Source organism: Alligator mississippiensis, chromosome 3 (genome assembly GCF_030867095.1).
Source record: "Alligator mississippiensis isolate rAllMis1 chromosome 3, rAllMis1, whole genome shotgun sequence".
Classification (NCBI taxonomy): domain Eukaryota; kingdom Metazoa; phylum Chordata; order Crocodylia; family Alligatoridae; genus Alligator; species Alligator mississippiensis.
In genome coordinates this window covers 225,976,609-226,000,921 of record NC_081826.1, presented here as the reverse complement: position 1 = coordinate 226,000,921, position 24,313 = coordinate 225,976,609, and the positions used below count along the sequence as shown (strand labels likewise).

The 24,313-nt window shown below is 41.2% G+C and overlaps 1 protein-coding gene across 3 annotated transcripts in view; it reads left to right on the top strand.

Annotated features, from left to right (window-relative positions):
- Positions 1 to 24,313, top strand: part of KCNN2 (potassium calcium-activated channel subfamily N member 2) — a 122,851-nt gene that overhangs the window by 63,893 nt on the left and 34,645 nt on the right. For 2 of the 3 annotated variants that reach the window (XM_059724927.1, XM_059724929.1), the window contains exon 4: positions 12,997 to 13,138. The exons of the other annotated variant lie outside the window; for it this stretch is intronic. In XM_059724927.1, the coding sequence (XP_059580910.1) occupies positions 12,997 to 13,138 (142 nt within the window). The remainder of the gene's footprint in view (positions 1 to 12,996; positions 13,139 to 24,313) is intronic. 3 annotated transcript variants of the gene reach the window in all.

Here is a 24,313-nt window from a genome sequence, read left to right as displayed (position 1 = left end):
GAGAAGTGACAGGATATGAGGGACATTTAGAGGAAAATTAAGATTGGAAATTATAAACATAGGATCAATAAAATGGAGAGATGTTACTTCTTTTCAAAATATTCACCAATTAGCAGTTTTATGACTGCCACAGAACAGCAGCAGAACTGGTGCATTCCTGGGGGATAGCTGTGCATAGAAACACAGAAATTGTTGTACCAGGTCACAGCTAAGGTTCATTTAGTCCAACATCCTTTCCTCGTAGTCCCATGAGCTACCAGGGATCTCTGCTGGTGGCTCCTCCATGGAGCCATCTCCACAGACATGTACTGCACAATTAATGGACACCCTGAACACCTGCTCTTGTTAGCAGAGGGAGAACCCAGCTTACATCTGCCTTGAGTGAACCAGACTGCAGCCTCTTCACTGCCTCCTCAGGAACCTTCTGCTGAGGCTCTAGCTGCACAACCTCCTTCTAGCTGTAGTAAAGCTTGCCATGTATCTGACAAGGAAGAAAGCTGTACCACAGGGACCTCTGGTGATTGTAAGGCCATCTTTTGGCTCCCCATCCACTCATGTCTTCAGACAGTGTTTCATTGGGTGGTGTCCATTAGCTTTTTGGACTTGTTTGAGTACCAGTGTATGCTAGCTGGTGTGGTCTGCTTGGTGTCCTCCCTTGGAGCCCTTGTTATTAACCTTTGACCCCCCCCCCCACACTCCTATCCCTGTTTCACATTTGTTGTGCCCCCAAAATAATTTGCTGTTTTCCAATGACTGACTGAGGGAGGTTTATAGTTTTCTTGGAGGGCCTAGGCCCTCTTATCCTCAGTACAACAAATAAGCCTTTCCTTACAGTATCTAGCACCAGACTCTTTAGAAGAAAATGTAAGAACTATACAATAGGCAGGCATAGATTACTCTATCTCCCATGAAATTTTCATCCTAGTCTGTAATGAAGATTGATGTAAGACTGAAAGTACAAGAGGGTTTATTATCACTCTGCAAATATTTATCATTGATAATTATGTCAACTAATTAATCATGATACATAAACTAAATTTGCTAATATTAGCCTAGTTTCAGGCCCAGATATTAGGACATTGCTTCATCACTGCACTTTAGGATATCTAAGGAGGAAAAAGAAAATCTTATGTTATTTCAACTTAAAGTACCTTAGCCCTTTTAATGGAAAGAATGGGCTTATTCCTCTCTTCAGAATGGACTTGTCTCATTCAGGGCACCAAATACTTCAAAGCAACTTAAAAATAATATTGAGTAACATTTGAACATAAATATATTTAATGGTGGGAGCCTTTTTAAGAGATGATTTGCTGAAGCTCCAGCAAAAATGAGGAGTGAAATGCTGCCCCTGCTGAAATCAATAGGAGTTTGCTTGGGGCTTCAATGAAAAGGATTTCTCCTGAGTTACCTTAAGGACAAAATCATTTCAATTCTGTGGAGAGAGTACTACAAAGGTAAGAAGGGTGTAGCCATGTTGGTCTAAGGACATAGGTAGACAAGGTTCTTTGGGTGAATCTGTTATCTTTTATTAGACCAACTAAATAGCTGGAGAACAATTTTTAAGCAAGCTTTTGGGTTCCAAAACTCTTCGTCAGGCTAAGGAAGTTTCTGCAGTTGGTGTGTGCTCTTTCTGGATGGAATGAAAAGTAAAAAAGCCAGTGGCTGGGCTGGTATGCATACAAGACGGGCGGTCAGTGAAAATGTAGATTGAGGATTCAATGGGTGAGAGACGGGCTGGATGGGGTGGGGAGAGAAGGGGGATGAATAGTGGAGAAGTCAGCTGTCAGGCAGGTTATAATGTGTCATAAATCCCATGTCTATGTTTAGTCCATGATTTTTAGAATCCAGGAGGTTGTTGAAGTGGAGTTCATAGGCTCATCTCTGGGAATTGTTTTGTAAGTATCCTTTGGGGATCAGGACTGAGAGATTGGAGAGAGAGTGGTTCTCTTGTGAGAAATGTGCCCCCACCAGTAATTGGGTACTCCTGTCTTTGATAGATTTCCGGTGTGCATTCATTCTGGTGCACAGTTGTTGTTTGGTCTCACCTATGTATTTTCCATCAGGGCATTTGGTGCATCAGATGAGATATACTACATTTCTGGAGGTGCAGCTGTAAGATCCAGGAATACTGATGGCTCTGTTGTGGGGTGTAGTAATTGTGGGGGTGGTGGAGATGTGTTGCAGGTTTTGCATTTCTTGTCATGGCATGGTCTGGATCCTTTTGATGTGTTCTGGGTCTGAGGAAGTTTACTTCTGGTGATGAGGTTGGTGAGGTTCGGTGCTTGTTTGAAGGCTAGGATGGGTGGCTCTGGGAAGATCTCTTTAAGAATAGGGTCTCTTTAGTATGGGTTGCAATTGTTTGAGGATTTTCCATATGGGTTCAAGGGAGGGGTGGCATGTCATAACCAGCGGTATACAAAGAGACCCTGCTCAAACTTACTGCTGGCCGCAACTGTGGCCTATAAATCCCAGAGGTACCTGGAAGCAGGAAGAAGTGATAAGCAATAGGTCTCTGCAAAACTGTGCCAGGTGTTTCATTCTGAAGCTGTTTTGATGCATTTTGAGGTTGAAACAGTCAAATTGAAACAAAACAAAAGGCTTCAAAATGAAATGAGGGCACTTGAAACATTTTGAAGCCGGGCTTGCTTGGCTTGCAGCTAAACAGAAACTAAGGAGAGGGAGGAAGGACTGCTCTAATATTGACATCTAGCTCCCTGTTTGATTCCCCAGCTCTCTGATCATTTTCCCAGCTCTTCCTGGGGAGCATGGGCCCCTATCTGTGCGCAGGATTTCAGCACTGCAGTGCAGTGGCAGCCCTCTGAAACCCAGTGCACAGAGCTGGGGGACGCGATCAGAGAGCTAGGAAATCACACCGGGAGCTGGGGGAATGGTTAGGTCCCTGAACATTGCCCAGCTTCCCAGTCTTTCCCTTAGCTCTCTGATTGCTTCCCCTCAGCTCTTCCCAGGGGGCACAGGTCCCCAGATGATGCAGGATGACAGTAGGCTGCCGCTGCCAGCCGATGATCGTGGCGGCTCTGGGCTATTTCCCCAGCCAGCAGCAGCAGCCTGCTGAAACCCTGTGCGTGGGCTGCCGGATCTGCGCTCGGGATGACAGCAGTCTGCCACTGCTGGCTGGGACTGGCACTGGGCACAGTCCGTGCTGAGCACCAGGACAACTGGTGCTGCCACTAGCCTCAGCCAGTAGCAGCAGCATGCTGTCATCCTGTGTGCAGATCTGGGGGCCTGTGCTTCTCTGGAGGGCTGCAGGACTGTGTCGGACTCCTCCTGGGGGGTGTGGGGCCCTGGATCTGCACGCAGGATGACGGCAGGCTGCCACTGCTGGCTGGGGCCAGTGCCAGCACTCGGGTCTGCCCAACACAGCCTGCACTGAGCACTGGGAATAACCCAGTGCTGGCACTGGCCACAGCCAGCAGCGGCAGCCTGCTGTCATCCTGTGTACAGATCTGGGGGCCCAGAGTCTGGCACAGCCCTCCCGGGCAGTACAGGCCATGAGATCGGTGCATGGGATGACAGCAGGCTGCCACTGCAAGAACTTCTGGTCTCCTCTTTGTTGGCTAATGTTTACATACTTTAAATACCCAGGTAACAAAAGACATCAGAAGAATATGGTCATACATACATGACATTTCATTTACATAAGGATTAGGTGCTTGGAGGAAATTCAGTCATTTTAATTGAAAACACTAAGGCAAGGAGTTCTAAATCTATTCCTGTCAATTTATGCGGGCATAATGAGGCCCTATAAGGCATATATCGCCAGATCAATATATGTTATAAATTGTCATATCTTCATTCTAGTTGAAGATTTGCCCTGTATTATCTCAAACACGTTCTTAGCAGTGTCTGCGTGTTTCATTTGTTGGAACGCCAATTTGGTTTTATGGTCAGGAAGCTCTGTAACCAATGCATCTGTAAAAAGGGCTGTAGGTATAGTGATTCTGATAAGCCTGCTGTTAAACAGTATCCTTTTCTGATGAAGCAAACAGCAATACGCCCAAGTAAGAGAGAATCTTGGGGAAAGCAACTTAAACTGTATCGTAGAGGAAGAAGAGATCACCTTTTAAAAGAATAGGACCCCTTCACATTTATTTAAGGCAGGCAAAAATGTTGGTAGTATAAGTAAAGGCTAGTAGTATTGTGTTCTGTGAATGGTTTGTGGAGGAATGTGTTTAACAAGCTGGACTTGGAAAATTTGGTAACACCAGCAATTTCCATACAAAAAATTACAAGAGTTAAAATTCAGTCTCCAAACCTTTAAAAGTTGTGGTTTCTTCAGTTTATTGTCGCAAAATGTCTTTTCTTGCAAAGGTGAGAGTCCGGTATGTCTCTGGAGGTTAAGTGCTAGTATAATAATTTAGTAGAAATGCCTACTCTTGACAGACTCATGTAAACAATGCAGAAACATGTGAAGCTTCAGGACTTTAGCCAGGTTTTTAAATCAGCAGGAGTTTCAGGTGCTCAGCACTTTTGCACACCAGGCCAGCGGTCTTTATTTCTCTTGTCTTAGAGATTATGCTATCCTAGAGCCTGTTACTGGGATTTTCAAGTACTTTGAGATTTAAATTCCTTCTTCACAGTTTTGTTTAATACATTTGTTTAAAAATTGAATTTATAAACAAGTAAGAGCATAATATTTTTTTGAACATCTGTCTTCTCCTCTTGCTTATGCGCTGTTTCAGCCTTCTCTCTTTGTCAGTCTTTTTTTTTTTCCTAGAGCTTTCTATCCTATTTCATTCCTGTAATGCAGAAACACATTGAGTAATGTTTTTGGAATGATTATGCTAAATAATTTCTTTGTTTAATTTATTTGTATCCTCTTTTTGTTTTTGTTCCTCCATACATTATCTTAAAAGAGAGTACATTACACAATTTTAATAGTTTGACCCCAGGATGGTCAGAGATCAAACATAAATCCATACCACGTGCCTATACATTTTACCTGTAGCTTCATTTGTAATTGCTATATTACTGTCTGTCTTTTGGAATTCTAGATATCTGCTTTGGCATCCAGTGCTTCTTATGAAATCATTTGTGATGCGACTGTTTTTGCTCTTGTTCATAAGTGTTTTTAGGAGGTCAGTAAATGTATTGAAGAGTAAAAAGGAAATGAATGTCGCCCACCTTTTGTTCCAAAGCTCATTAATGTTAGGAGAGATTTTTCTGTTGATGTTCTCTGGGTTTGAGTCAAGCCCCCGGGTTGTTTGTTTGTTTGTTTGTTTTAAGTACAACTTGTTTTTATTTCTAAAATGGGAAAAGGAGATCTGCCTGTGATCATCACTGTATTAAAAGGGGGGTGAGAGAGAGAAATCTGTTGGTGTCTACTATCTAACTAGAACTGAAAAGGCACTTAACAGCTAAAAGATTTAATATTGTGGGAGAACTCTAATAGCCAGTTAAATCAATCAGTGTCTTATCTGAGTCTTGGCTAGTTTCTGATTTAATGGGCTGGACATATTCTAGCCATTATTAGTCTAAGTTTAAGCTTTAACAAGACCATGCTTGGCCTGGGTGGCAGGCTACTTTCAACTGAGAGGATTTTTTTTTTTTAAATAAAAAGGTTATTATACAGTCTCTCATTTCTCACCCTGCAGAATGGACAGTTATCTGAACTGATATTATAAGATTTTTTTGCTTGGATTGTCTGGGAAACAGATTCAAAGAATGTGAAATTTGTCAGAAGATTTTCAGGGCAAGCGGGCTTAACTAAGCCGAAACTTCTAAGTGTAAAGTAGTATGTATGTCACTGGTTAAGGTGAAACGTATATTTTATTTCTTTTTCCTTGTCATTTTTAAGATGAATATGAAGCAGTTGTCAAGGAAAGAATCAATGGGGGATAAATACTTGCAGCTAAAAAGCAGACGTAGTAGTTGAGACGAGACGTGTCACCAAATATGAACACAATTATGAAGGAAAATAATACCAAGAGTCATGATATTGATTTGAGCTATATTGAAAAAGAGCACTGTCTCTGTAGGCCCTGATTTGGTAAGAAATCTGGAGCATTGCCCTGAAAATATGAATCACTGAAACTTTATTTGTTGAGGAGTCGGATTCAGTCCTTGATTGTTTTTTTGCACAGACAGCTCTTGGCATAAGTTACTTTAGTCTCCTGACTACAGTAACACCCTTGTAGGTGGCATTACAGTGAATGAGTGCAGCACATTTTGGCTGTGCCCCTGCCTCTTTGGGTGCAGTCTCTGCAGCAGGGGTGAAGAACTGGTAGTAAAAAAAATTCCTGCCTTGCTCCAGACAAGGCATCCTATACAGCAAGGAAATCCTCAGCTGTCCTAAATAGCTCTTTCTTCCTGATGTCAGGGGTGTACTTGGTAGCTGTGTTGGTCTGAGACAAGAAGACATACAAAAAACTAGAACTCTTGGTTTCAAAATGATACCTTTTAGTAGACCAAAGCAGGCCTGTCATCTGGATTTCTATGTCCAAGTGAGTTCAGATCCTGTTGTGATTATAATGTAATTACAATGCATTACCATTTATCTTCTATTTCAAGTGGGCCACTATGTTTCTATGCATTGTTTAATTTTCAAAAAACACTGCACTTAAAAATGGGAAAAAAAAAATCTTCTTGTTAGCAAATTGAAATATGATGAAAAATAGTTTGATATCCAGGATAGTTGGAATTGTATGTGGCAAAAACCATGCCGGGCATTTCATATGGACTTCATAGTATGTACATTCTATTTTTAATTAGCTTTTATGCGTATTAAGTTATTACTTGTACATTTCCTTTAAGTTATCCAAGATTTTATTGAGTTAACAGTCTTATCATATGTTATGAATGTCATACTGGTAGTTTTGCCATGGGCTTTTAGGGGAACAGTGTCCAGAAGTTCTACTCTATATTTCTGATTGAGTTCAAAACTCCATAACATTTTTATTATGATTTCAGTTAACATCTTTTTTATTATTTTATTTTGTGTCTATCAAATGAGTTGGCAATTCATTTCTCTGGAAGGGCCACACAGGCCATCAGGAAGTTGTCTTTGACTCTGGAGCTACTTTTCCATCTGACCTGAGAAAATTCCGAGCAGTTAAACATCCACGCTATATAAGCTTTACCAGATGGTACTGCTTCTCAAGAGAGAGTCTGCCACCTGAGGAGAGCGGGACAGTTGCACCGGCTCCTCTCTAACTGTTCTGGCCACACACTTCATGCCATCTACATCAGAGTTTCTAGAACCTGCTATAGGAATCGGCAGTTCTGGTTGAATGCTGCCAAGGTCCTCCCCCACACCACCCAAACAAAGAATGCCTAGTTTGGGAAAGGAGGCCTTCATAGGCCTTTTTCCTTCTCTAGCAGATTACCCACATCTTTTTGGTACTGTAGTTCCAAAACTGGACTTGGTACTCCTGGTAAGGTGTCACCACTGCCAAATAAAGTGGAAGAATCACTTCCCATGACTTGCATGTGACACTTCTATTAATACATCCCAGTATGCTATTACATATTTTTGCAATAAGCATTATGCAGTTGACTTGAATTCAGCTTGTGGTCCAGTACAGCCCCAACTTCTTTTCCAGAGTGCTAGACAGTTGTTCTCCATTTTGAATTTGTGCATTAGATTGTTCATTCCTAACATTACTTCTTTGCACTTGTCCTTACTGAATTTCATTCTATTTCAGATGATTTTTCCATCTAGGCCAGCATATTCTTAATCCTAGTCCTGTCTTCTAAAGTATCTGCTACCTAATCCAGTTTGGTTTTATTCAGATCGCTAGCAAAGATATTGAATAGTACCAAATCCAATAGAGATACCTGAAGAACCTCACTTGAGACCTCTTCCAAATTTGATATTTGATGACTATTCTTTCAGCACAAACTTCCACAACCAGTTATGCATACAGTACTTTCATCTAGACCAGGCTTGTCCAGCATATGGCCCACGGGCCGCCATGTGGCCTTCCAAGCTGTTTTCTGAGGCCCGAGGTGCTACGACAAGAAATGAAAGTAAACACTGTACTTTCGTTTCGGGGCGGGGGGGTGATGTGATGTCACTTCCTGTGAGGTCCTTGAATATGGCTCGCCAGCCCACAGGGTAATGAAAAGTTCATGATCTGGCCCCACATTCAAAAAGGTTGGACACCCTGATCTAGACTGTATTTCCTTAATTGACTTATGAGAATGGTGTGAAAGACAGTGTCAAAAGCCATTCTCAAGTCAAGCTATATCACACCTCCTACTATCCCCTTCTCCTTCTTCCTTCACCCACCTGTTAGCTTACCGTGGAACGGTATCGAAAGCATCAGGACATGCTGGGAGTGTCTACACGAGACGCTAACTGCACAGTAGCGTGCTGTGCAAAAACCATGCTAATATGCTACTGCACAGTAAGCATTACTAAAAACCCATGCCCCAGCACTTCTGCGCAGTAGCACCCGTGACTGCACATTGATTTATTACTTGATTAACCAAGTACTAAACTTAATGCATTGTAACTGACACATTAAAGATTGTGTAGGCACACCCATTGGCTGTTACTTGCCACCTTATTATATTCTAGTTGCTTAAACACTGCTTATTTGATCTGCTTTAATATCTCTCTAAGTACTGAAGTTAGACTGGCCAGTCTGTAATTCCCTAGGTCCTTCCTCTTCCTTTTATTTAAGATTGGCACTGTACCTGTCCTTTCCTAGTCTTCTGGGACCTCACCTCCATTTCATGATTCCTCAAATAAAGTAGTCAGTGACTGAAATTACTTTAGCCACTTCCTTGAGTACATTAGGATGAATCTCATCAGGCCCTGTTTTGAAAACATCTAATTTTTCTTTCCCTATTCTAGGCTGAGTACCTATCCCCTGCCCTTGGTGTTAGTAGTGCTTGTATTCTGATCATTGAGTAAAAAAGCACTCTATCTTTAAAACATGGTCCATAATTAGCTCCACCTTCCAATTCAGTAAGGGACCTAAACTTTTCTTTGTCTTACTTCTAATATGCATATAGGTTCCTCTTGGTTATCCTTTATACTCATTGTTAACTACATCTTGGTCTGTGTCTGAAAGAAAAGAAAAAATCAAATAATTTAATCTTACATGCTTAAGTAGGCAGACTCAAAGAAATCAATAGGACTTTAAGTACAAACTTAAAATGGAATTATTATACTAAGAAATCATGAGTCAAGCCACAAAACCTATCAGGGATCTAGCTTAAAATTTATCAGAGGCAAGGATTTTTGTGAGTGATATTTTTATTGGACCAATTTCAGGTTTTCTTTCTTTGACTTCTGTTTTTTGAGCACTACAAGTGACATTTTCAAGCATTTTTGGTAATCATGGGGCCTTTTTAAATCACAGGGCCTAAGGAACCGGGGTCTTTAGTAAAACATCAAATGTGAAATTCACTGTTGACTTACAAGGTTTAACCAACACTTTAAATAATAACCCAAAGAAATATTTAAGACTAAGAAATCTATAAGTAATGAGAACTAACAAGATTCTAAAAAATGCAGGTCTTGAAGTAGCCTCTTTCTAAATATGAAAACAGGGAGCTTTAATTAGTAAGGTCCCTCAGATAAAATATTCATTAAGATGCACATTTTCAAATGGATCCTGGGAAACTACTGTCAATAATTGTGCTGTTAGAAATGTAAACCTGCTTCCCTTGTTGAACGATTTTCCTGCAGATTTTGTTGAAATACTTTATCCACTCTAGAAAAAATAAGACCAAAAAGAGCATTATAATCTGTATACCAGTCTGTCCCTATTCTGAATTGCTTAAATGATGAAGAACAACAAACACATAGTAGGGCAGGCTGCACTTGGGGCAGCTGCGATTGTACAGGGCAGTGCCAGTTCCTGCCGTGCTGATTGAAGCAATGTGGTCACCGTGAACTGGCAACTGTCTTTGTGCCCCCTGTAAAAACGGTGCTGGGGTTCCTGGCCTTGTGGCCCTTCCTCCAACTAGACTACTGAAGGATACCTTGTCATTGTTGAAGACTCACAGAAATAGACATTATTACACTTTGGGAGGTTTTTATTTTAATGTCGTTTCTTCAGTCACATAGGAAATTCTAAAAATGTTGACATTTAGGGCTTGTTCTCTGCAGGTGGATAACTGAGAGTGACAACCTAGCTCTACCTGAGAAGAACTAATAAAACCAAATATATAAGTCAAGGTGTGGCTAACCTGTGGCATGGGTGTCACAAGTCACATGGACAGCCTCTCAGCTGATCTTAGGGGGGACAAGCAGCACAGTGGCAGATAGGGCAGGAAGGAGAAAGCAAAGCAGTAACTTGGGCTGGGAGTTCAGGGTTAAGAATAGGAAGCAAAGCAAATAGATCAGGCAGGGTAAGGGGATTGGAGTGGCACTTGGGGAGATGGCAGGGTTAATTTGTGGCATATCTGCCAGAAAGGTTGCCCCCCACTCATTTAAGTGATATTTTGAAGGGCTGTCTTTCCTAACATGGTACACAGACTATGTGCCAGCCACTGGAATGAAATCAGCTTTACTTCTAGTCTGTACACAACACACACTTCTTTTACCATCTTTTATTTGCTTAGCTCACAGAGCAGGCAGCTAAAGAAAGCCACACTAGTCATCCTTGGATGTCTGAAACACCTGTGCAAATAATGTTTCCATTAATTATTTTAATGATTTGCATCATAGTAGTGTCTTTAAGACCCCATTCTGGACTGTGACCCCATGGTTCCTGCTTCAGCAGAAACAAAACAAAGAGAGAGAGTCCCTGCCCTATGGAGCTTGCAATCTAAGTACAAGACAAAAGACAACAGATGGACACAAACAGGCAATGCAGCAGCAACCTAAAGTCACCCACTACCCTTGTGTGTGGCAGTTGCCATTGGTGCCCAACCTTGTCATTACACCTCTGCGGACAGGAATGTACAGTGATACAATGAGACAATAACTGGTAGAATGGCAAACGTTAGTTGTACCACAGCAGCTTAGCTGGTGTCAAGCTCTTACAGGCACTGCACCAAAAGAGAGTTTTAAGGAGGGATTTGAAGGAAAATATTGAGGTGTCTGTGCCAATGCTTATAAGGAGCTCTTCTTTCATGGGAGAAGAAGAGGTGCCTCTAGAATTGCTGTTGCATTCACTCTGCAAACTACTATACCCCACCTTTTCAAATATAGGAGACCCTTCAGGAAGCAAACCTGGAGCCATTTTACTTTTAAGATGAAGGGGTCCTTAGGGCCTCTTTATCACCCAATGTGGACAATGACTTTGAGGTAGGCCACAGAAAGAAGCCGTTTGAGTGTATCTATAATGATGGGGACCCAGCAGTCTGCTCATCTAAGGCTATACAGTAGGTGCAGGGTTTTCTGCTCTGTGCCTGAGAGACAAAGCTCCATCTTCCCTAGATCTCCTCACCTTCTTTCTCAGCCAGAGTAGTGGCAACAGGCTTTGGCCCTAAAAGGACTCATAGCTGATTAGACGTGAATGTAATGCAAGGAATATTGTAGCATTTAACTTTTGTATTGCATAACCTTGGGTTCTCTTGGGGGTAGGAATGGTCATATTCTGGCACAATATTAAAACAAGAACAATAGAAATGCACATCAGCAAAAATGAATGCAGAGTAAATACTAGGTTTAAACAACAGATTTTTTTTTTTTAAGGTGAACTTGTTGGCTAGGGACAGACATTATACATAAACCAGTTTAAATGATCAGAAACTGGTTTAAACCTGTACCAGAACAGATGTTCAATGCACATAAACCAGTTTGAAAATGGCTGAGACTGGTTTAAGATGAACCTGGTTGAAAGTAGTATCAGACTTAACTGATTTGGCTCAAACTGGTTTACGCAATGCCTGTTTCAGACCCCTTCCTTGTTTAAACTAAACCAGACTCCCCCGGCATCCCGGCATGTTCTCTGGGCTGGGCTCTCTGCTCCAGAGCAGGGCAGAGCAGGCCCGTCTCCGCTGCTCCCTGGCTGCAGCTCCGGCAGAGACTGCAGGCATCTGCCTGGCTTCCTCCTGCTACCCACCTCCCCTCACCACTCCCTGCTAAGCAGGGATTCCCCAGTCCCCTCTCCCTTACACAGATACCTCTCAGTATTAGCTAGCATACCACATGCTGGCTATGGTCTGTGCTGTGGCAGACAGGACAGTTTCTGCTTAGGACTTTTTGGACCTAATCAACAGGTAGCCAAGAATCTTGTTTGTTTGTTTGTTTGTTTGTTTGTTTGTTTGTTTGTTTGTTTTCTTAATGGGCTGATAAGCACTGACTTAGGGGTGCTAAACACTGTTATCAACTGCCTGCTGCAGCAACCCCAGGCTTCCAGCTTGAGCCACTGCAAGCATGTGCCTGCATCTCTGGGATGTCTATATGGTTACAAACAAGTTTAGCCTAGCCAGGTTAAACTAACTTGCAAAGATTGAATCAATTCAGGGTCAGGCTTTTTGAATGTCTGCCTGTAGCCATTATGGTCAGGTAGTAATCCAAAGGAACACACTTACAGCTGACACGTCTAGTGAAATTGAATGTAGGTCCCAGATTTATTCGGTTTAATTTAGCCTACAAATATTAGTTTATCAGTGAAACTTTCAGGCGAGGGCACAGGTGGCCTGACTTCAGCCCACCCATCCCTTCACAGCCTCTGTGTGTTTTCTCTATGTGCAATAGGTTGCATCAGTTTCACTAGACAGAGATCTTATGCAACTGTAGAGAAGGAGCAGAATTTGCCCCCTAATAATGTAGTTTTATGGAAAACAGTATCTTCAGCAAGAGGCTTCCACTGGATTTTTTAACAATGAAAATGTATCAAATTCAGTGGCCATCTCTGCCGTTTATGCTGTTTCTGTACCCACTGACTTTTATTGCTGTTGTTGTGTGTAAATTGTAAATAACCTCTTGTAACTGCTTATCTTCAGAAAAACAAGCAGATAGCCTTGCATCTTTGAGATGAACACTTGAGACACTACCTAGCAAAAGCTCTCCCACATGGCATAGGAATTTAGCAGAATTGTTTTCTTTCTCCCCCTCTCCTTTTCTTTCAGGTACCATGATCAACAGGATGTTACTAGCAACTTCCTTGGAGCAATGTGGTTGATTTCCATTACCTTTCTGTCCATTGGATATGGTGACATGGTACCAAATACCTACTGTGGGAAAGGAGTCTGTTTACTAACTGGAATCATGGTAAGCATTCCTGATTTTTTTTTCAAATACTCATGAATTTAAGTTAGTGCTAACAACTCAAACTTGCTGGACTATAACAGCAGTTATAGAAGTGGAGGTGTAAAAATGTTAGTAGTCCTTTGGTAACTTGCATAGTACATGGGTTATCTTGTACTACAGAGGAATAGATAGGTTTCTGTAGAGAGAGAGCAAAACCTTGAGGTGGTCTCTGTTAAGTAGGTTTTCTTGTAAGGGCAAAGGCATGCTCTCTGCATAGAGCTTATAGGTTCTGGAAGTATATTTGGAAGCTTAGGCAGTCACTTTTCTGTCCCCTTGTATCTGTGCTCTTGTTGGACCATTTCCTTGGTCTTTCATTTTGGGAGGTAAATGAGAGTTTTTACCTTCTGTAAATAAGGAGCTTTGTCATGAGTTCACAGAATAGAATCCAACCTGCTGTAATTCTCAGCAACAAAGTTTCTGTAAAAGTCTCTCAGTAAAGGTCAGGAAACAGTTATGTACCTTTCTTTCTGTTTGGGCATGTGTAGGTAAACTAGTAATATAAGCAAACAGATCGTTCCTAGATTTCTTGTTTTTAATTTAAAAAGTCAATTTGGGAGATGTATAAAATGGTTACTGTGGGTAGCCTCTCAATGCATGTTAGATATGCATATATTTTCTACCGTGTACCCCATATAACTAATGCTATAGAGTGTAAAAGGAAGTACTGGATGACAGTGCAGTAACAACAGCACTATAGTGGCCCATGTAGAAATGTCTAGTAAGTACATTCTCTCTATATGCAAAATACATATTGATTAGACTATCTAATATCTAATTTTAATGTTTGACTAATAAAATATAACTGTCAAGGACCAATAAATAATAGTTGAAGATATTTTGTTTAATTTTGTCTTATAGTAGAACAGTAGCAATAAAGGGCCTGATCCTGACATGCTTGTGTAAAGCTTCCATGAAATTGCAGGATTGAGGCTCAGGTTAATATCAATTATTGTATGTTATGGTTAGATATATTTCTATTTTCATGCCCATACATTATAAAAAAAAAAAACACTGTCGCTTCAATTTTTCCATCTGCTAAACAACATGTTGGGGATTTGTGCTCAAACCTATAGGCCACTAAAAGTTTGTTTCTAAAGGTTGTCTTTTTCTGTACAGATAGTTTGGCAAGTAGATCTGCACATAATATTTATTTCTAATAATATATTTTTTATTTCTAAAAAGTGAAGAGAGCCAATGCATTCTGATGGTGTTAGAGCAGTGATTCTCAACCAGAGTGTGAGGGTATCTTTGGGGTGAGGTGTGAGGAGATGAGTAGATAAGTTCAGGCCCAGGTTTGTCCCTACTTGGTTGCTCCCCTGCCCCCACAGTCCCAACCCCTTTGCAAAGAGGTAAGCACTGTAATAGATAAATTCATTTCTGAAATGGGTTGCAGCTCATTTCACAGGGGTTATGGAGGGGTGTCTTGAGAACCACTAGCATTAGGACTTTACTGCCACCGCTTTTGCTGATGATGGTTTTCATGTCTTTCAACCTACAGCTCAATTAACTTGCGATTGTGGAACCAGAGCAGGGCAAGGAAACATCATCCTCACCCAGGCTGTGATGGCAGAGTCTGCCCTGGCAGCAGGCAGCTCCTGGGGGCAGGCAGCAAATCTCCCACCCCCAGCTGCCCAGGAGTAAATTTGTTCCCAGTCAGCCTTCTACATATGGCTTACTGCACAGTAACTACTCAGCAGTTAATTTGCTACTTGCATTTTCAGGTAGCATATTAACTGCCGAGTAGAGCAGATTACTGCACAGTAAGGGTCTACATGTGCAGACAGTGACATTTATCTGTGCAGTAGAGTGTCTTGTGTAGATGTGCCCTGTGTGAACTGTGTTATGATACCAGAGAGAGGGCTGGAAGAAGAAATAGACATGAGTAAATTAAGAAGAGGAGAGAGAAAGCAACATACACTGAAGTGAAAAAGTACTGGAAGGGGTCCAAAACTCATAACATTTCCCAGATGCCTTTATGAAATAAGAAGCAGTAACAGCTAATCTTTTCCCAGTGCATGGAGATTGAAGCCGTTCCTCTCCCTTAGCATTGACAAGTATTTGAACAATGACAGAGCCAAATTTTGGTTTTAAATTTATCTGAGCAATTGGAGCACATTTTAATAGTCTTGTAATATGGGGAAAAATTGTGCAAAGTAAAATTCATAAAGAAATCTTACAATGAGCTTCCTACCTACAAAGAGAGGTGGTAAGGACACCAGATTTAACATTAGTGAAACTGCAATGATTTCGTACAAATCAAGGGAACTGCCCTCTGTTTGTGCAAGTGTAACTAAAACAAGCATCTGGATCTCTTTTATACAACTTTGATGGCTAAGGGTCTGCTATACAATTATAGTGACCCAATAAAAATAAACTCACAGAAACTAAATCACTGCAAGTACATTTCTTTGTATTCCTAAATTAATCATACACAGCACTGAGATTATTAACAATTTGTCATTTTAGTTATGAGTGCCATTTTGATGCAAGTATACAATAGCTTGTATTTATTGCTTCCCTTCTGTTTGATACAAAACATATTTTAATGCTTAGTGTCTGCATGTGCAAAGTTAGAAGGTGAATCAAACAAGATGTGTTTGAAAATTTGGCTTATAAAATACAGACTATCTGAAGCAGATGAAGAAAAATGATTGGTAGCTTAGTTAAAAGAGAGGCTAATATAGCACTTAAATATGTATAGGCAGATAAAGTCAAATCATCAGAACTCCCTTAAAAGAAAACAACTTCCTTGAGAGAGAAGTGACCTGTGCCTAATGTAACTGGATTTTCAAAAAAAATTGGATAAGGTTTTTTTGATGAAAGAATAGCAAGGAAAATTAGTAACAATTATTTAAAGGGAAAATGTTTATGGATAATGAAAATCTGTGCATGTAATGGGAACCAGTTATAATAAATGGGTGCAGGAATAGTTATACAGAGTACCCCAGAGTTAATATTGGAATCTGCCTAATAATGACTTAATAGAGAAGCACACTTCAGTTTATTAAGTGTTCTTATGACAGTAAATTGTTTTGACTGTTACAACTAATATATTATCAGAAACTTTAACTTTTAATGTTTTCTGATATTCTTTACAGAGACATTGATTTTTGGAGCTCTTTTTATTCATCAGAGATCGGTTACTTAAAAAAAAAAAAAAAGTATGACCAAATTAGATATTTGAACGCTTCAAGAGTAGAGAAATATTAATTACAGAATCATAGCAAAATGGGGTTGAAGTGACACCAGATGGCCAACGCCTGGGTCAAGGTGGGCTCGTTCCTGTCTAAACCATTTCAGAGAGGTGTTTGTCTAACATGTTCCTGAAAACGGCTAAGTATGGAGATTGCCTAGACTGGCTGTGGAATCTGTTCCAATCCTTATCCACCCTCATAGAAAGTTCTTCACAATATCCCAGCTAAATTCCCTTTGTTGTGAGTTAAGGCCATTATTTCTTGTCCTGTTCCCTGCAGCCACATCAAATAGTCTGTCCCCATTTCCTTTATAATCACCCTTTGAGTATTTGAAGACTTTTATCAAATCCCTCCTCAGACTTCTCTTCTCCAAACTAAATAATTCCAATTTCCAGCCTTTTCCTATAAATGGTGTTTCTTAGACCTTTAAACAGTTTTGTTACTTTCTGCTGGACTCTTTCTATTAGTCCAAGTCTTTCTTGAGGTGTGGCACCCAACACCAGACACAGTATGTACTCCAGGTGAGACCTCACTAGTGCTTAATAAAGTGGAAGAATCACTTCCCTTAACTAGGAAGCAACACACTTGTTAATGCAACCCATTTGTATACTATTGACTTTTTTGCAATAAGAGTACACTGTTAACTTACGGAGTTAACAGTGTCCACCATAACCCCCATGTCCTATTCTGTGGTCCTGTGGCCTGTTTGGTCATAGAACCATAGAATCATAGAAGTAGGATCAGAAGAGACCTTGTAGATCTTCAGGTCAGACCCCCTGCCTGGGCAGGAAGAAAACTGGGCTCAAATGACCCCAGCCGGGTAGGCCTCAAGCCGCTTCTTAAAGACCCCCAGGGTAGGAGCCAGCACCACTTCCCTTGGAAGTCAGTTCCAGATCCTAGCCGCCCTAACTGTGAAGTAGTTCCTACGGATGTCTAATCTAAACCTACTCTCCAACCACTTGTGGCTGTTATTCCTTGTTATCCCGGGGGGTGCTAGGGGAAACAAGGTCTCCCCCAAACGCTTCTGGTCCCCCCTAGTGAGTTTATAGATGGTCACCAGGTCCCCCCTCCGCCTTCTCTTGTGAAGGCTGAACAGGTTCAGGTCCCGTAGCCTCTCCTTGTAGGGTCTTCCCTGCTGTCCCCGGATCATGTGGGTGGCCCTCCTGTGGACTCTCTCAATGTTGTCCACATCCCTCTTGAAGTGGGGTGCCCAGAACTGGACACAGTACTCCAGCTGCGGCCTGACCAGTGTCGTGTAGAGGAGGAGGATCACCTCCTTGGACCTACTTGAGATGCACCTGTGGATGCACGATAAGGTCCAGTTAGCCCTGCCGACCGTGACCTCGCATTGTCGGCCCATGTTCATCTTGGAGTCAATGATGATTCCAAGATCCCTTTCTACCTCTGTGCTCTTAGGAAGGGAGTTTCCTATCTTATAAGTGTGCTGCCGGTTACTACTGCCCTGCGCTTGTCAGTATTAAAACGCATCCTGTTTTTGTTAGTCCACCCCTGCAACCTATCCAGGTCTTTCTGCAGTTTTTCCCTCCCTGCTAACGTGTCCACCTCACTCCAAATTTTGGTATCATCAGCAAATTTGAACAGGTTGCTTTTCACCCCGTTGTCCAAATCGCTGATTAAGAAATTGAACAGCGTGAGCCCAAGGACCAAGCCTGGGGGACTCTGCTGCCCACTTCCCCCCAGGTTGAATATGACCCGTCCATCACCACCCTCTGAGTATGACCCTTCAGCCAATTCGCAATCCATCTGACCGTGTAGGCATCGATGCCACAGTTGCCTAGTTTTTTAATGAGGATGGGGTGGTCAACAGTGTCAAAGGCCTTGCTGAAGTCCAGAAAGACTACATCCACAGAGACATAGTCATATTAAAGAATCCGTTCTAGCGCTGACGCACTGAATATCAGAATTTTTGGTTTCTGGTCCCGCAAAGCACTTAAGCATAGTCATTTATACACATGCTCTTGGAGTGGGTGTGTGGGAGGGAGCTTTAATTAGAGTGGTAGTGAGAGCCGCCCTAATTAAAGCACCCAGAGCGTCTCGTATATCAGCGTCCCTGCACTTAAAGCGCCCCCACCGCCATTTTTATCTAAAGCTCGTTGAATGAGTTTTAAATAAAGTGCCCCTGCTGCCATTTTCAAGTACAGGGATGGTGATGCACAAGATACTGGAGGCTGCTGGAGCATGGTAATTACCATGGTCCATCAGACTTGATTAAATCAAGTACCACTGCAATACAGCATGTCAGGGCAGCCTCGCTACTTGTGTATAGGCGCCCCATGTGAGCAACCACTGAATTCATTGAAGCAGTATGATACAGATACATTAGCATAGTTGCCTTGTAACCAATGGGGCATTTTGCGCAGGCAGTTATTCTCCTATACTTAGTGGCACTACTCACACACAGAAAGCTGCTGAATTACTTTGTATGATCCAGGCCTTGGAACCTAATGCCAAATGTGTTTAAGAAAAATATAAAACCAGGATGGAAAAAAACAAAAGAAGGGAAGTGAAAATAGCTAGAGGTGAAGGGAGATTTACATGTAATGAGAGACGCTGAGGTATAGAATTATGAAGAATGGCAAGGAGAAGAGTTAGAGAGTTTGTGACTGAGCTGTAAAAAATTTATGAAGGATATAGAGTAAATTAAACAGTCCATTCTTTTTACATGGTCTTATTATATGAGACTGAGGAATTTATTCATCTTAATTAAGGGTTACTACATTTCAAGCAAATAAATAGAAGTACCTCAGTGCTGCATATCATCAACCTGTAGGATTGAATTTCACTGGTGCTTGGTAAGTCGTCATTGTTGAATAATTGTACAACGCTTCATCAACTTTTGTAGTTATGGAGGATAAAATAACGGAACAGAGATTTCCTGCTTTAGGATACAATGGGACTGGCTGCAAGGATCAGGAAGGAAATATTTTCCTCTCATGTGCAGTATTGTAAAGGAGACTTGTACGTCATGTTGATGAGTTGTAGGTGATGCTGTCTTCTGAAATAGCAGGTATTTGCCAGAACCAGAGCCAAGGTACACCAGCTGAGTGATCCATTACATCAGATCTCACATTTCTAAAATAAAATGGGAGAGTTAAGATGGTCTTCACATGGGTTGGACATAGTTTGATTGAAGATTGCTTTTGACCGAATAATTATCTTATAGACTTTTCATTTGGCTAAGTTGTTGCTGATACTGCTGTTTTTTAGCATCTGTGGTAAGACTTATTGCACAGTTTGAATGTCATTCTTATTAAATGCATGTGCTGGAGAGATCATTAAGTTCAGGAATGAAGCAAACAAACACAGAGGTTTTCTTCAGCTCTTTGGAGAGCTGACTGAGGAAAAGTTGGAAGATTTTCTGAAAATATTAAGGTAGCACCTTTTAAAGGCAAGAATATGAACTTTTTCTTCATATATTATCAAAGGCAGTCACAAAAATGTCAGTCTAGGCTGCCTAGCCCTAAGATACTAGCTTTCACCAGTTTTAAGAATGCATGCAACAAAACCCAACTGTTAAAAATTGTCCTGCTGAGGTACAACTTCCAAAGCCTGAATATCAGTCAGAGGTATTAAAGAGTGTTCCATTTTGAAAATTAGGGTCTGGATTTACTTTGAAGAACTGAATCTTACCTTTTCTCTCAAAGGTACTGAATAGGCACCAGAATTGTTGTCTGAGAAAAGGGAGGGCCCTGCACAAGTTCAGACCGAGCTACTATGCTGGGGATTTCAGCAGATGAGGGTAGAGAAAGACTGAATGTATGACTGTGAAGATCAACTGAACAAAGCCCATGTGGAGAGGTTACAGCCTCTACATTCCTCTGAAGTCTCATGGAGTAAATCAATAGTTGTAGATGTGTTTGTCGAGGTTTCACGGTGTCTGGAGAAAAGATTCATTTTCGAAGCTCTAGGGAACTCCCTACACAATCCCACCTACTCAAGTTTTCTATAGGTGAGAAACATTTGTCCCCAAATATGTCATTGGTGACAAACCAACTTAATATATTGGTATGCAGGCTGCATGTTACACTACTGGGGGTTAAGGAGGTACTTTCATTGTCAGCTGCTCATTTCAGGTAGTTTTAACCTTCCAGAGACATTTCCCTTGGGATTAAAATGTCCTGTGCTGTCTTTTACACAATATTTAAACCTTGGTATTTTACTCTATGATTATTAAGTGTTCACTTTGCTGTTTGAAATTAACGTACATGGTGTATTTATTTCAACATCCAAGCATGACTTGTTCTATTTTTTTTTTTTTTTTTTTAAAGGAAGATAAAAGCAAACATGTATGGCCAGAGCTGACCTGAGCTGGGTGTGGGGCCCGAGGCAAATCACCCATATGGGGCCCCGCCCCTGCTCAGATCCAGGCCCCGGACCCAAAGAAGCTGCCACCACTGATGCCAGCATCGGTGACATGGGGTAGAGAGTGGCTGGACACAGAGCTGCTGTTCTGCCCAGCTCCATACCACCACTGCTCTGCCCCACTCCAGGGGCCCCCCAAAGTGCGGGGCCTGGGGCAGTCACCCCAAATGGCCCCCCTCAGGGATGGCCCTGTCTACGGGACCAATCCTGCTCCCACTAATTCCGGTCGATGCAAGAGCAGACTATCTGCAATTATCATATTGTGACTGATATATATATCAGTCACAATATGTCAGTGACATAACCAGAGAAGTTGTCATAGAGTATACGCAATAGCAAAAAAGCATCTGCAATAGATTGTGAAACCCTGATATTTTTGTGCACCACAAGATTGGATTGGTGTTGTCCTGTTCATGTAGCTTGTAACATGTAATAATATGATAGCAATGGAGAGTGAGGGAAAGAGAGAGGCAGAATCCAGCTATAGTGTTGGCAATGGTACAGGGATTTTTTGAAGAATCCAACACAAGAATATAAACATGAGATTGCTGTGGACTGTGGAGCTTATACTATAAAACTTCCCAAACGTAATGTGCTGTAAATATATGAATTACCCTAATCTTCATATATAAAATGTTTTATCATCAGAACATTAGAAAAATTCATCTTTAAGCAGTTTAATTTTGTCACTTCTGAGAACAAAAATGTAGTGCTGTGAGTCATGTTCAAGTAGCAGACAATGCACGATTAAGACTCATACCCAGTTTTTTGGGTGGAAATTTACGATTAAACTGAGAAAAGAGTCAATTTTCTTTAATATGGACAAGATGAAAATAGATGGCATTGTCAATTATAGGTTTACCCAAGGTATTCTGAACTGTTACTGGAAAGCTACTGCAACCCTGGTGGCAGCGCTACCCACAGCCACGTCCAAATTTTTGGGATCCTGGGGTGCCAGTAGGTCTCGGTCTACTCCCACTCTGTCTACAGGCTGGGAGCACCACTCGTTGGAGTGCTCTCCCGTGGTCCTCCCCGCACCAGACCACACACTAAAATAACTTCTCAGCTGTACTTCATTGAGTTCTCTGCTGGAGCTCCCAAACAGCCCACGATTCCCTGCTGCTTTCTCTAGCTGTCCCAGAAAACCTCCTCTAGCAACTCCTGTCCCTGATTCCCTCCCAGTGACTCCCTGCACCCAGGCATCTTAAAAGTGGGTAGGGGAACCCGTTTGCAGAACCCTTGCTCCTTTACTAAAGGATACCAGGCAATCTTGGGTACTCATTAGCTGGTGGCTCCTCTGCCCTCAGTAGCAGCTCGCTCAGTCACAATTCTTCTGCCTGTCGTCCTCTCAGAAGCAATTGTCTTGGTAGCACCCCCTCAGAAGCAGCCCTTCTCAGCACAGCTTCAGCTACCCTCATCCCAGCTAGTCTCCCCTGTTTTTTTCGCAGGCTTCCCACCCTGGAGTTACAGCTGTATGCATTCTGTGTGCACAGCCTGCTGCAGATCCTTGTCCCAAGACTGCAAACACCCTTACAGAGCTTGCACGTTCTGAAGAAACCCTTCAGCACCTTTACACTACAATATCTTTTTATTATTTTTAAATTATGTGTGATGGTATGCATAGGAGTGAAGATGTAAACACTTTTTTTTATGATGAAGCTGTTAATGCTAATTGCACATACCTGAAGCAGGCTCAGTTTTATTTTTGCGAGAATTAAGAGAAAATGTAAGAAAGGGCTTTCATGCATATTAATGGCACTTTATATCCACTGCTAAGATGGTTGTGCTAGGAACTTAACAAGCTAGATTCTAAGAATTTAATAATAAACATCAAATGACCTCAAAGTTGTAAATAATTTGTATTTTCTTCTATGATGTATTTCTTCTAACTTAATATATGGCGCATTTGGAGTATATTAAGTAGAAGCTGAAAGCAGGGAAGGAAGGTAATAATGCTTGACTCACCAGCTGCAACTATTAGGAGAACTGGTTAAGAATTTCTGGACCAAAAAAAAAAAAAAAAAAGAGGTTGGAAAATGCTGATCCATCGGAATCTAAACTTTCTATGCAATATGCTTGTTCTGACCAAACTTTCATCAAGAAAGGCTTCCCAGGTCCAGAATGAATTGTCTTGTTAAAGCAAAAGAAAGGGAGAATACTCAATTCTTTGTACAAAGCAAGGTAAAGACTCAGACCTCTAACTTTCACATCTTGAGTGAGTGCCCTAACCATCAGGCTCTTGGCTATTCTAGAGCAGACAAGTATCTCACTTCTCCTCCTGCCCCTCATGCAATTGGTTAACACAACAACAAAACAAAAACCCAACATTTCATCCTAATGCAGAAAAGGGAAATGATTGAAATCTCAAATGATTGAAATCTCAAATTTTTATAAGACATGAAAACCATTTCCTTCCTGCTTTCAGTCAGGAGCAGAATTAGATTTCAGCAAGTTAAAAGGCATTCAGTTTGTGATCAGAATGAACAGCAGTCACACAAATGTGTCAGCATGTATAGATGCACTGACTAAAGTTGAGATTAAAAACAAGAAAAGGTTTGCTTTTTGTTTTGAAGAAAACTTACTTCGTATACCTTTTATTACCCAGTAACATACAACCTGAAATGCTTTATAATTTACTCGTATGTCATATGTATCCACTTCTGCTTCTATTGAAACTTCTGTATTTAAACTAGATTTACTGAGTCCTATTGTTGGCTGTCCCAGGCATTTGTACAGTTATTATTTATAAGAGGAGCCACTGCCCTGGATTAATAAACTATCTAAATATTTCCCCTCCATTTTAATAGGTTGGGGAAAAAAAAGTCAGAATACACCTCTTCAGTCCAGCAGAAAAAAAAAAAATTGCTCTTTAGGGAGGGCAGGCAGTTTTCCTTCAAGTGCACTTTTCTGCTTTGATTTCCAAAAGATGTTCTATGGGAGCCTCACCACTAGAGCTAGCCAAGGGAGTGCACTATATTAGTGTATCTTTTAGTCACTAACACTTAACGTCTGCAAATTCCCTAGTATGCATCTCATGAAACACAGATCCATTCCCAACCCAGTAGAAATTCTGTAGCAAAAAGTTTATACCTTCAGAAAGTGCATGTGACCTCTCTCTTTCCCAGTCTCTCTCTTGCATCCATTTAAAAAAACTGTGTTTATACCAGTTGTATAGGCACCTCCCTTGAAGTGTGCCAAAGTTTTTAATTAACGTTAAAAAAAAAAAATCAACAGAAAGGCTGGCATAAAATAAGTTGCGAGTGTGTAATGCAATGAGTAGAAGAGGTAGAAATACATAGAATCATATTCAGTTCTGATGTAGACAGAAAAAGACTCCTATGGAGTCAAATGCTAGCCAAGAAAGAAGTATTGAACACACTGAAGTACAATGGTCTGCAAAACATTTTTTTTAATATATTCTCTAATTTTTGGATGGGAGTATATAGTAATCATGCTATTACTTCCCCTGCTCTGTTTCAGCACTGGTGGGTTACACTTCTCTCCCAATAGAAATCGGCAAATACAAAAGCTTAGGTTTAAGAATTTGGTCACATATGCC